Source organism: Seriola lalandi, unplaced genomic scaffold, assembly GCF_002814215.2.
Source record: "Seriola lalandi dorsalis isolate HSWRI2012SDOR001 ecotype SW California unplaced genomic scaffold, Sedor1 jcf7180002054861, whole genome shotgun sequence".
Taxonomy (NCBI): Eukaryota; Metazoa; Chordata; class Actinopteri; order Carangiformes; family Carangidae; genus Seriola; species Seriola lalandi.
In genome coordinates this window covers 3,472,052-3,485,850 of record NW_019525414.1, presented here as the reverse complement: position 1 = coordinate 3,485,850, position 13,799 = coordinate 3,472,052, and the positions used below count along the sequence as shown (strand labels likewise).

Sequence of the window (13,799 nt, the reverse complement as noted above, 5' to 3'; positions counted from 1 at the left end):
TCATGATCGCTGCACATATGGTGTCTGAAAATATGCTATCTATATATCTAATAAAAAAACATTGTAGCTCCAGGCTATAATCAGTGTTAGTGCTCAGCTGGCTGGCTAACACGCTTCAAACACACTTTTAATATATCACCTCTGCCGAGCGCTGGTTGACCTTTCCATTTTTGTCACTCGTTGTAAATTTTGCATGTGGTCACAAGCTCCTTCATCTTATTGACTGTGAAGTCGGTGCCGTGGCCAGTGAGGGGGGAGGCGCAGTTCATCAGCTTCTGTCCGCCTGCTTATATAAGAAGGATTACATCAGAATGGCTGCGTCCAGGACAGGAAGCTCCCATACCCATGATCTCAGCACCATTCATGACCTCCATTCAACACAGCGTAGACTTCACAGAACCATGAACGTGTCACGTTCTGTTCATTTCTTCTACATTTTAGTATTTGGTTCTTAATAATGAAAATACATTTTAAAAACTAAAACCGTGAAGCTTGGCTCAACATTTTGGGGAGAAAAAATCATCTTCTCTCAAATGAATCTGTTAGTTCAGTGAAATGCACATCATAATTCACCAGGATGCTTCTTAATTAGTCTGACCACCACGTAAATTACCGTTATGAAAAAAGCAAACAGACAAATCTTAATATTTGTAAAGCAGCAAGTGGTTTACTTTTAATGAAACTTAAAACTATTAATACATTTTTCAAAATGATAAATTGTATTGACATGTTATTTCAGTAATTGATTAAACGTCTCATACTAGACTCGGTTAATTTTGCTTTAGCAATGTTTTTACTTTCACTCAGTGCGTAGATGTTTTTTAAGACGCAGCCTCTGAGGTCTGATAAGGAATGAACTTCACAGTCAATTTAAATGATCTAGACCTACAGCCTGATGTTGATGACAGTTTTTGTTAGAAAATGTTCGTAATAGACTAGGCCCGTTTGGTACAAAGTTTAAATTTTTAACGGTGTTGTTTTTGATGACTTCCTCCAAGAAAACAAGTTACAGTTGCATTTCCAGGTTAGAGAGCGATACATATGGTAAAAGGAGTTGGTTGTGGAACTGGTTTCATCTTCTCTGCCTTTGAGAGCCTGTTAAGGCATGCTGTAAATCATAAGAGCAAGAATTGGCATAATTGTCATCAGCTGTTGACAAATCCCAGTAGTTACACATTTAAAATGGGATTATTGTTTTTTAATCATCAAATACATAGTGATGAAATTGCAACTTACAGAGCTTACATGTAATTTACTGACCTCTTTTGGGAAGTGATTAGTAGTAAATATGAAAAAATGAATATAGTAGCTCACACAAGATTTAAGAATTTTCCCTGTTATCTTACTGTGCGGTAGTTTCTTTTTTTGCTTCTTACAGAAAATTCAGCAGCTGACTGTTAAAAATGCTAATAAGTTTCTTTTCATTCTTGTGTTGGTGCCCTTGATTATACATTTTCCCAACCTATCCACCAAATAATTTTTCACATCCTGATCTCCTCTCTCATCCTCTCCTCTGCAGATATGAACAGACACCACTACTCGCTCTACGTCCACAACTGCAGACTGATCCTTCTCCTCCGTCAGGATCCGTCAGAGGCCGAGAACTACAAACCAGCCGAGTTTCATTGGAAACTCGACCAGGTCGGCCTCTTCTGCTACCAAACTAACAACATGATATTTAAGATAACAGCGAGTTACAGTGTACTGTGTAACTTTCACAGTCTGGATTTCAGCTTTTCTTTCCCTCGGTTGTGTCGTCCTCAGGTGTGCGACAAAGAATGGCATCACTATGTGCTGAATGTGGAGTTCCCCACCGTGTCTTTGTTTGTGGACGGGACGACCTTTGAGCCCTTCCTGGTTACAGAGGACTACCCACTCCACCCCTCCAAGATTGAAAGTCAGCTCACTATTGGTGCTTGCTGGCAAGGTAAACTCTTAAAGAAATGTTTTCTGGGGATTGCTGCGAAATGAAATGAGTCATAATTTTTTTGTTTGACAGAAAGTATTAATTTCCGAATAGATCAGAAGCGCTATACATTGTAAGGAAAAACGTGAACCCCTCTGTAACATTTGACTTTTTTGTTAACTAGTAAAAGGAACTGTAATGCTGCCTGGTGATCTATTATTCCCTTTGATCAGAGCTTGTGTAAAATATAGCGTGCATGTTATTTTATTGTCAGACAGTATTAACTCTCTTAGATTCTCAAATAATGCACCATGACCTTGTATGTAGCATTTGAATCTCTCCTGCAGATCCTCAATCTTCCTCCCTGTCTCTCCCTGCTCTCTTGTTTCTGTCCTTTACAGACAACTCAGGACATGACAATGACACTGAGACAGTCTCTGAGCCCACCTCAGGTTGCTCAAGTCTTTCCCTTACTCCTCAGATATGTCCATGTGTCCACAATGTCCCACCACGCTAACTGCATCCTCATACCATTAAGACTAGAATGATTCTTATACATTCTAGATGCAGAAAGATTTCTTTTTTCCATACCTGCAGCATGATACAGAATGAATGACACAGGTGTGATTTTTATGCTGCCTGATCATGTTTTTATTTTTTGTTTATTTGTTTTTTTTTTTGCATTTTCTTCATCCTCCATTTATACGCTCTGCTCACTGCAGCAGCCAGGAAGCTGTTTTTCACAACAACCTGATACAGAAGCAGAACAGAAATAGATAATATAATGAACACAAAACTCTGACCTGGCTGCAGCATTTTGGATGTAAAGGCTCTTCTTTCAGAGCATGACCTTGGGGTCAGAAGCAGTAGCTTCTCTGTATCAGATAACACAGCTACAGCAGCACACACACACACACACACACACATATAGATACACACACACACACACACACACACACACACACACACACACACACACACACTGTGTGACCTTGACATGTGGAAGACCAGGTTTGTTTCTGACTCTGCAGTGGTGCAGATTTATGCTCATTATGGTTTAGCAGGAAGACACGATGCAATTGTTTCACCTCTGATTCAACAGGGCATGCCCCTCACAAGAATACTCAAACACTCGGTTATAATGAAATTTCAAGGCTCCAAATTTCAGATCATTTTTGTGTATTTTGCAGACCTCAGGAATGGTTCCACTATAACACAAGGTGACTAAAGAGGATTAATTCCATCACTATCTAAGATAATCCCTTCTTTGAGTTTCCTTTTTTTTTCTGTTGATACCATTTTTTCCACAGTAAGGCAGCAGCTCACCCTGTTAATGCAGATGTTGCATGTGTCTACGGCTTGTATGAGCTCATCCATGATTCTTCTGTCTCGCTCTCTTGGCCTCGGGCCATGTAAGGGCACACATACTAACTTGCATGAACGTCATTCACACCAGCTTTGCACATTGAGAGGGCATGCTTGAATCGCCAGCCCAGAAAAGGTGACGTCTGTGGAATGTACACTTCACTAACTGCTTTTTATGTGTGTTGTTACTGTTTTCTTCTCCGCATCTCGATCCTGACGTATCCAGGAGGAAACGCTCGAATGGCTCAGTTTTTCCGGGGGAACTTGGCGGGGCTGATGATCCGCTCTGGCAAACTGGAGAACAAGAAGGTGATCGACTGTCTGTACACCTGCAAGGAGGGCCTGGACGTGCAGCTGCCTGAGGAGGTGGCTTCAGCTGTCAAGGTAAGAAAGGCAAATAGCTTTAGAAACACTTTGGGTCTGTGTGTATTTTCAAGAAGACGGTCTAAGTTTTAGGCTCGTGACTTTCAAGGGGAAGCAAAGTTCACTCTCAACTCCTTTCACAAATAGAAAATTAAAAAATAATGAATCATTTGGAGGACCCTGACCCAGAGTTCATATCCACTGCTCTGAGTGAAATAGTGTTTTTACATTAAGTTTTCACACTTCGGATTCATGGTTTGATGATTTACTATCACCATGACGACACACTAATACATATTTGGGTGTAAATGAAAGCCTGGCAACATAAGGAGACAATATTGCCTCAAATGACGCAGTCCATCACCTTGTTTCCTTCCCTCAGGTGGAGTTCAACCCGAACCAGTCCTCTCTGACTGTGGAGGGTGACGACATCGATGCCTTTGACAAGGTCATGCAGCACATCTCCTACTTGAACTCCCGCCAATTCCCTACTCCCGGCATCCGGCATCTTCGCATCTCCACCACCGTCAAGTAAGCAGCAGAAGCCGAAAATACTTTACCACGTGTTATGATCTTCTCTGTCGTGTCACCTCACCTGTCAGTCAGCAGCAGCCCAACCTTCATGAGGCAGCTTCTTTCTGCCTAATAGACATTGATGGTTTGTTGAAGTAAAATAGAGGTCAAGAGTTTTATCTGATTTCCATAACAAAGAGAGTAAACAAGAGATGTTTTGGTTTTGAAGAATGACAGACAGAAGAGCTGTATGATTCTGTATTTTGTTTTCTTAATCTCTTGGATGTATTCAGAGAGTGTGAGTGTGAGTAACAAAACAGTAGCACATTTACAGATGACATGTATGTAACTGTATTCTGACTCTCGGGTTTTTGGTGAGCCTAATCCAACATCAGCTCCAGTGAGTGTTGCAGTTTAATATTTGTTCTGAACCATCACTGAGTGTTAGTGGGTGGACTGAGCAACTAGACCAAATGACTAACTTTTCTCCAACCTACAATTTCTACCTGTGAGGTCAACTTTTCCTGTTGGTGGTGCTGATCGTGATGTGTAACGAGATTATGGAAGCAGGAACCAGCAACTTCATCGAAAAAAAGAAAAAGGATAAAAGATTGAGGTGCCCAGGTATTCAAACTTAAATCTTCCCCCAGATGCTTCAATGAGGAGTCCTGCGTAACGGTGCCAGATGCTGAGGGTTATGTGATGGTGCTGCAGCCTGAAGAACCCAAGATCAGCCTGAGCGGCATCGACCACTTTGCCCGCAGCGCTGCCGAATTTGAGAGCCAGGAAGGCGTGACGCTCTTCCCCGAGCTCCGCATCGTGAGCACCATCACCCGCGAAGTGGAGGCTGACGCCGAGTCTGAAGCTGCAGAGGGAGCTGATGATGATCCCACGGGTAGGTGAAAGGCACACTGGATGCCTGAGTAACCCTTGGCAATGTTAAAGGCAATGCGGATTGTTTGTATTGTTCACTTGATAACCTGCTCATCCCCTGAATTATACATGCTGACTTTCCACTTTAACACTGCCACATATTTGATCTTACTTTTGAACACAGTGAATGTAGAGTTGATAGCTGTGGGTCATAGAGTAGCTGCAGGGGATTATGTCTGGAGGACGAAGGGATTGGACAGACAGAGCAAGTGGGAGGGAGCGAGAAAAGAGATAAGTCGTTTACTACTTTATGGGAGGGGTCAGTTGACCAGCCGCGCCATCTGTTAGGCCTGTATATGAACTAAGAGGCAGAGACAATAAACGTGCACTGAGGTTGACACAGATACAGGGAGATACGATGTCCTGTGGTGAACAGCAGACCATATGGGACAAAAGGGCTTACAGAGATCTGTTGCTATTACTTGCTCCAACTTATGCAACCAGCAAATGAGATGTCACAGTAGATTAAGAATCACTTAATAGAAGTCAAAAGGTGCAAAGTGTATGTGCATGAAATATTAATTTGTTTCGTAAGCAAAGTGAAGAAGACGGGCTGCCTCAGCTGGGCTATTAAAATATAGTCAAATTAAAATGAAGTATTAAAATACCTTTCATTTGTTTATGTATTTCTGATGTCTTACCCCTCTGTTCTTAAAAGTAAGAGATGATTTACAGAAGATGCATTATTGAACATGAACTTCTGATGACAAAGTAACACGATGCTGCTTTTTAACATATTTAACAGCATTGTGGTCAACTTGAAGGATTTCATGATGAAGGACAGATATGTCAGTGTGTATGTGGTATTACATAGATATAGATAGATATATACTTTTTTTATCCCCTAGGGAAAATTCAGGTGTCAAGCATCTCATTAGGGATAATGATGATAATAATAATAATAATAATAATTAAATTTGTCCAGTTAATGAGCCACCCTACTATTATGCTGTTTGTTTTTTAGCCTGTTTGTATTTGAAGTATGGAGAATGGAAGTTAGAGCAGCTCAGATTGGATTGTAACATTTGTCCTGCGACTCTAATGATGATGATCAGGATGCTCACTCATGCTCACTCATGCTGTCTCTTTTCCATTCCTCATCCTCCACCGCTAACCTTCAAACCTTTTTTTTAGAGTGTGTTCCTTGACTGATCTCTAAAATAAGAGGACTTACCCCCCCTTCTGCTCTAACTTATAATTGAACAACTTGGTAACTTGTAAAGTGCAGCCAACTGGAGATTTCACAAGAACAGGAAAAGTTTTGAGTCTTGAGACAGAACTGTGTGAACTGTGTCATCTTTTATAAATTTTCTGTGTTGGTTTGTTAACACTTACAACATGAACTACATGAACGCTAACTGCACACTTGCACACGACAGTGGACAGTCATACATTTGTGTAGAGCCCTACAACTCATCTTCATCGTAATTATTTTTCTCAATTGTTTATTCAGTCCAAGAGACAGTGGTGTCAGAGGAGATCATGCACAACCTGGACACATGTGAAGTGACCGTGGTGGGAGACGAGCTGGACGGCGAGCATGAGAGCCTGGAGGTGGACATGTCCCAGCTGCAGCAGCGTGGCCTGGAAATGAGCTCCTCTAACCTGGGCCTCGTCATCACCGGTACAGAGCACAGAGCAGCTTTATATAGAAAGGACATCCTTTGTAATCACAAGAATGCTGACACACACACACAAAAAAAAATGAGTCATCTATACTGCATGTGTGTATTTAGGCATTTCAATTTTGGGCATTCAGAATGTCAATCACAGTGATTTGAGGTTGGTTACTCAAATCAAAACGTCCGTCTGTCAGTGTAGAAGTCCATTTTACGGATGCATTTCTAAAATCCCACAGTTGTATTCCACAACATTACTATGCTTTCCTCTCATATGGAAACATTTTCTGGTGATTGCAGATGAAATATCTTATTGACACGAGCCCCTCTCTCTGTGCTCCAGGTGTGAACACCATGGCCAACTATGAGCAGTTCCTGCACCTGATCCGTTACAAGAACTGGCACACCGAGGCTCTCTTTGACAGGAAGTTCAAGTTGGTCTGCTCTGAGCTCAACGGTCGCTACATCAGCAATGACTTCAAGGTCGAGGTATGACCGACCATTTGTGAGTGACGTTACGAGTCACGTCCTCATGTTACTAAAGCGTCCTCACAGGACTTCAGCTTCAACTTTGTTTGAAACAGTTTACATGTGTGTTTGTTTTTTATTCTCTTTAGGTGAATGTAATCCACACAGCCAGTCCTGTGGAGCATGCTAACAATGCCATGGTGCAGCCCAATTTCATTAACCCCGTCCATCATGCCTCTGTGGACCTGTCCGGTCACAACCTGGTCAACGCTCATCAGGCCTCAGGTACTGCCGAATAGAAGCCTGCCGTGAAATGTCAGGCTTCAAATACAATACAAAATGTTTATTTTTCTGTGTCTCTTTTATCAAAAAAAAACAAGATGGTAAAATAGCAACAATTGGTAATTTTGTTAACCTGGTCATCATGTGAAAGGACTCAAAAACAAAGACTTTCAGTTCCACCAAACTGGGGTAACACTGGTTCTTACACATGAAGAGATTGTTCGGAAAAAAAAATACAATTTCTGGCACCATGAAATATATTTAACAATCACTTCATGAATCGTTTGATCCTGTTTAAATTCACAGCAGCCCACTTAAAACTTCCCCCACTTGCAGTATTTTATGTATCTGTTAAAGGTAATACCAAACATAATCAAACCAGTAATCTGCTTAATTGTGCTGTAGAAAAAATATTTGGCCTCTGATATGGCAAGCATTACTGCAGAAGGATTACAGACTATTAATCAGAAGTAGGGCACGTATTAAACACTGGCTGTTTCACACAAGTTTAGGGACCACACTTTAGTGCTGCGTGTGACATCTGTATGGGTGGTGCTCTGAGCACAACCTTTTATTTCCTGGCTTCAGTAATCTTCTAGGTTGTCAGACTCAGTAAGCCTGCCACCGCACAGGAGAGGCTCTTTCCTGCTAATATGGGGCAAAGTGGAGCAGGTTGGCAGGAGACGAGCAAAGCTATCTAAAGAAAGACATACACAACTAGAGTTGCCGAAAGCATTTATCTTCAGTTTACTAAGAGCTCAATAACATCGGCGCTGGCACACCATGAAACTGAAGCCCTGGAAATTCCCTCAGACAGACATGGAAGCTGCGTCTCCCCACATAAAGATGTAACAGTGTTTTTATGTGTGAATGTTTGCCCAGTTTACATCTAACCTGTCCTTTTGTGTTTGTTTGTGACTTTGCTTCCTCACAGTGGTTCCCAGCGCTGCCACCATTGTCATTGTGGTGTGTGTTAGCTTCCTGGTGTTCATGATCATCCTGGGCGTGTTCCGCATCCGAGCTGCACACCAGCGGACCATGAGAGACCAGGAGAACGGCAAGGAGAACGAAATGGACTGGGACGACTCGGCTCTCACCATCACCGTCAACCCCATGGAGGTAAAAACACACCTGCGTGTTTTAACCAGTGGAAAGCTGTCTGACAGAATTTCACTGCTCATCAAAATGTGGTGGTGTTGCAGCTCAGACAGCTTTCCACCTGCTAATGCTCTCTGGGTGATGTTGCGACTGTGCCCTAGTTCTATCTGAGCTCCCGTGATTGACAGCTCTGTGGGGATGGGGTGAGGGATATTGTTGTGGATATTCGTGGAGTTTCACCTCGCCAATTGAAATAAAAGAATCATATTGGGATTATTTTTGTTTAGCCAGTTAGTCTCATGGAGTGACCCAGCACCTAACTTCTTTACTTAACTAACATCTTTTAAATTACAAGACCTACTTTGAGTCACACTGTTGCAGTATTTACAACTGCTAATGTCTGGCATACCACAAATCAAGTTTGAAAAGCGCATCACATCCCTGAGCGAGGAGTAGATTTGTTTGTTCAACCACATTAAATGATGAACGGTAGTGAAATACAATTTTTTTTTCTTGAACATCCGTGAGCATCCATTGAAGCTGTATTCAGAGTTAGATCTTTTGTTTCTCTTGTCCTTTTGCGATCATCCAAACCAGTTTGGTGAGTGTGTTCTGTGCCGTTGACTGACATGTTGGTACATGATGTCCAGGTATTGAAGCTGAATTTTGTAAACAGTTGCGCTTTATTGGGAGGATTATAGTACTGAGGATTATTTCATATATAATTTATCTAAAGCAAAGGTCTTTATGTGCCCGGCTGAGATCCAGTACTTTACCAGTTACTGTTTCTTTATTTATTTATTTTGTAAATATGGATAATGCAGAAAAATGTGTTGGCTGTTCCCATACGGCACATTTAGATTAGATTGGCCAGTGAAAAAACATTTCATCAGGATAAACTGCAGGCTTGTAGCAGTTCTTTTATATAGTCCATCTGGATTTATGTTGATGTTATTTTAAAGCTTAAACAAGTACTTAAAGCCTATTGAAGCAGTAATGTTGTAACTGATGGTTTTTTTTTTCTTTTGTTTTGTAAATGTGTTTCCACAAGACGTATGTTTTGTAAAATGTGGGTTGGGCCCGATGTTTGGCACAAGTTACAACTCGTTCAGACACGTTAACTTAACAGACATTTGTAGAATAATTAACATGACTAGATCATACCATCATGTCATGGAGAAACAGCCAAGACACTCAAACAAGAGCAGTTTAAATCACTACAAATATAAATACTTGTCTCTGAAAGTGACTCTCCACAAACAACTCGTCTCCCCCCTCCGTCTCTAATGCAGACATACGAGGACCAGCACAGCAGTGAGGAGGAGGAAGAAGAGGAGGAGGAGAGCGAGGATGGAGAGGAGGAAGATGACATCACGAGCGCTGAGTCAGAGAGCAGCGAAGACGAGGAGGGCGGGGAGCCGGAGGACCAGCAGGGGGCCAGCAGACAGCAGCAGCTGGAGTGGGACGACTCCACCCTCACCTACTAAAACAACACACACACAGACACACGCACACACACACACACATCAAAAACACACATTACACTCAACACAAGCTCTCACACACACACACACACCAACCACCAACTCACGCTTACTCAGATCCTCATAGTCACTTTTCACACCCCCTCCTCCCACAGGTTCATGTCTAAGGAGCCATGATGTTAAAAAAAAAGAAAAGAAAAAAAAAACTACAAAAAAGAAAAACAAGAATTCCCTTCAGCATATATATGGTCAAGGTTTTCCTGTTGTTACCTTAGTGGTGGTACTCAGTGTAGTGTAGTCATCACCGGATTGCTGATTTTTACTGTTTATTTTTTTATTTATTATATTTTAATTCCCAGGAAAACTTGGCCTACATTTGTTTTGAACTGTGTGAGGAAGCCAACCCTGCACTTTTTGTTTTCTCTCAGACGTAAGAAGTTCAAATGGAGAATAATTTCTTTTTTTCCCTGATGTATATTCTTGCTTAATGCTTTTAGATTTGTTTGCCGCTAAACTCACATATAGCTTTGACTTGAGTTTTCTTGACTTGTAGTCCAGTGAAACAAAATGATGCTTTTAACAAGTAGACCGCATTTTTTTTTTTTCTTTTAGTGCATGAGGATATTTAACAAGTCCTATGTGTAGAGAAATAAATTGCTTTTTAAAGATTTTGTAAATATAAAGAAACCATGTAATTAGTCTATGTGTTAGTGAAGGCCTACTCAATCTAAAACGACGCAGTACGTAATGTAGAATATTTATGTCACAGAGGCTGTAGCATGTTGCAAAATTTCCGCAAAAAGCTGTTCCATCATGCTTGTACAAAAATGTCTGCTTCACGATGAGAAACCCAGGACTGTTCAGCGGAGGTTTCCATGACAAAGTGGTGTCTATTTTGTCTTTTTTTTTTTTTTTTGCAGAGAAAAATCATGTCTTTTTCTTTCTCCTAGGCAGGACTGGTTGACAGTTTCAGCTTCATACATGCTTTGCTTTGCTTGCACAGGTGGCAATGCTCTGCTCCAGGCGTCACGTGTATTTCATTCCCAGTAGATCTCACTGTTGTACAGATGGGATTTTCTTTTTGTTCAGAGTAATCATACTCAGAGAAATGCTAATGTACAAATCGACATTTCATTTTGTGTGGAGCGGTACAAACACCAGACCAGCAGGTTCTGTAGTGCTGTTAATCTTGAAATATGACTAGTAACATTTCTGCCAGTGTATTTGGACAAGTAGAGAGATTTCCTCAGCAGCTTTAAAAAAAAAAAAAAGAAAAAGAAAAAAAAAAGAGTCTTTCGCCCGTATCCCAGTCCTGCTGTGCTGACAGAAGTAGGGAAGAAAAAACCTTTCAAACTACTGAAGGAGCAGATTTATGACAGAGCTTTAGTGGAGTCTGGTTCAATAATGAAGTAGCTGGCATTGTTTTTGGGGAGAAAAATTAAATGAAAGTACTTTTCAGGCTTGCTCTGTTGCAACTTTATTTTCTATGGCACGGCTATTTAACCTGAAATAATAATAATAATAATAATAATACATATATTAGATGCATTTTTAAAATGGTTTCTTATTGCAAAATAAGCATTGTCTTTATTGTAGTTTATGGGATTACAATTGAGGGCATGACTGCATAGTTTACAATAGGAAAATGCATTAAAAATGAACCATCTTCTTCTTGTTTGAATCTAAAATGAGATATTTTTTTGCAGTAGACCACTAGATTTTATTGTACATGGAACTGTACTGTAGAGTTGTTCTAAGATATTTGTTTACATTTGGTAAACTTATTTTCCTTCTGGTATTAGTATAAAGCTTATACACTTGATTGGGAAAATGTGTCCAACCTCTATCTCCTCTCAAACATTGTTGTAACTAGTGTTTGTCTCATATTTTTTGGGTACCAAGCAAAATGTCTAAATTTCCCAAACCTGCATTAATTAAATCAGATCAGATTTGGGGCATTGCAGTGAGCAGAATGTGGCATTATCGAGATTAGAAATGTTGGCTTTGCAAGTCTTATATTTTGCATGCAAATATATTTTCAGAGGCCAAACTTCAGTTCAGAAACACATAACAGGCTCTCCTTGGAGACAGTTTCCAGGCTACTAATGGGGATTTTTGTCGCACAGTTGTATTTTACTTTTAAGTCCAATTAATTTATGATTTTTTAGAGGTCTGTGGTGGAAATGTAGTGAACAGTCTCCCCTCCATGATGACTCGGACTTGTGAAAAGGAGGCCAGGTCTGAGCCGGCTGAGATGGGAGTGCCTTTTGCCTTTTTCGATCATAGCGAAATTAGCAGGTCTAACAAAAATCCATGCTCTTATATTTGTGGGTTCTTTTTTTTTATTTGTATTTGTTTAATGCTAGATTTCTTACAGAGCTGGGGATTACATTTTTCTTTCAGTTTGTTGTAACAATAGTCCACCGCTAGTTTTATTAAAAGTGACAAACATTTTCACATAGATGTCATGTGTCCATGTTGATGTGTAGAGGAAGTAGATCCATATTGTATCTTCTATAGATATTGTTCTAAATCATATTGTACTAAATCATATTGACGGAATCCACCTTTAAAAAGATGCACAGTACATAATGAAATTGCTTTGGCAGCATACATGGGTATACTGTTAATTGACCTATTTGTGTATAGTGGAAGGTAATTTTGAACAGTGTCCTATTGCCTGAATTGTCGAGAAATGATTTTGAGGGCAGCATGAAATTCACAAGAGTTTAAGCCTGTCGACTCCGAAATTCTCAGTTTCATTATGTCAAACACTAAATGTCCACGTTTCATCTACAATTCAAAGTACAATACCATGGGTCACTGATAATGTGCACACCGACTCTGAAGTCAAGTCTCCGCAGTGACTCCACCATCTCCAGTTTTCTGGGTTATATTCTTTCTGGTCAGCCCCTGAGCTAAGTGTCAGTTGGTTGAATTGAATGTCACTGCCTAACAAACTGAAATGCAGCCATACTGTAATAACACTAAGATGTAAGGGGAATTTACTTTGCATGAACCACAAGTTTGTGTACGTTCCATGTGGGGTTGTGAGACTGGAGTGAGAAAGGAGACGTGATACACTACTGATTCTCATACTGTCTGTTTCACACGTCCACAACACTCCAGATATATATTTTTTTGTTTCTTTTTTCTTTTTAAAATTTGCTCAAAATGGAAGGTGACAGTGTTTTTTGAACGTTTGGATGCGTCCTTTGTGCTTGTTGGAGCTGCTCTCACTTTTCTACCAATTAAACGGCAAATTGTAGTGAAGTTGATGCTTGCTCGCAAACAAAATAAAGGATGATAAGATGGGGTATAACTTTCGTCTGTTCTTGTTTTCCCTCAATCATTGCTCATATCATGAGTGTAAACGTGATGCTGGTGGTACACGCCCTGAGTGGTGCGTCTGAGTGTTTTAAACCTTGAGCATTAGCGCCCTCTGCTGGTGAAAATGAAATTCTTTGTAGCCCAAAAATAAAAGGTGCAACTGATAAATCAAGTACAACATAAATTCAATTTGCCACTGATTGTTTTTACTTACATTCAAAGTTACATGGTTTCAAAGCTGAATATCAATTAAGACTGATGCCTTAAGCATTATGATATTAAGTTGTACATAGTTTCAACCAGATGAAATATAATGAAGCACTGTATGTGATTACTGTCCATTTAACGCTATAGCTGTCAAATGAAGTACAGTTTGAAATGCTTGATAATCAATGAATATACAGGTGGACAAAATAACAGTAACACCTGATAATGTAT

General features: G+C 40.3%; 1 protein-coding gene across 5 annotated transcripts in view; it reads left to right on the top strand.

Moving 5' to 3' along the window:
* clstn1 (calsyntenin 1) overlaps positions 1–13,353 on the top strand; it is a 38,791-nt gene extending 25,438 nt beyond the window's left edge. For 2 of the 5 annotated variants that reach the window (XM_087179669.1, XM_087179668.1), the window contains 12 exons: positions 1,520–1,641; positions 1,765–1,927; positions 2,308–2,358; positions 3,097–3,126; positions 3,498–3,655; positions 4,017–4,165; positions 4,798–5,042; positions 6,534–6,704; positions 7,043–7,188; positions 7,317–7,452; positions 8,384–8,568; positions 9,840–13,353. In XM_087179669.1, the coding sequence (XP_087035795.1) occupies positions 1,520–1,641; positions 1,765–1,927; positions 2,308–2,358; positions 3,097–3,126; positions 3,498–3,655; positions 4,017–4,165; positions 4,798–5,042; positions 6,534–6,704; positions 7,043–7,188; positions 7,317–7,452; positions 8,384–8,568; positions 9,840–10,034 (1,751 nt within the window). In that variant the 3' untranslated portion in view covers positions 10,035–13,353. The remainder of the gene's footprint in view (positions 1–1,519; positions 1,642–1,764; positions 1,928–2,307; positions 2,359–3,096; positions 3,127–3,497; positions 3,656–4,016; positions 4,166–4,797; positions 5,043–6,533; positions 6,705–7,042; positions 7,189–7,316; positions 7,453–8,383; positions 8,569–9,839) is intronic. The other 3 variants (XM_023427489.2, XM_023427488.2, XM_023427485.2) reach the window with 2 other exon arrangements.
* The last annotated feature ends 446 nt before the right edge of the window (positions 13,354–13,799 follow it).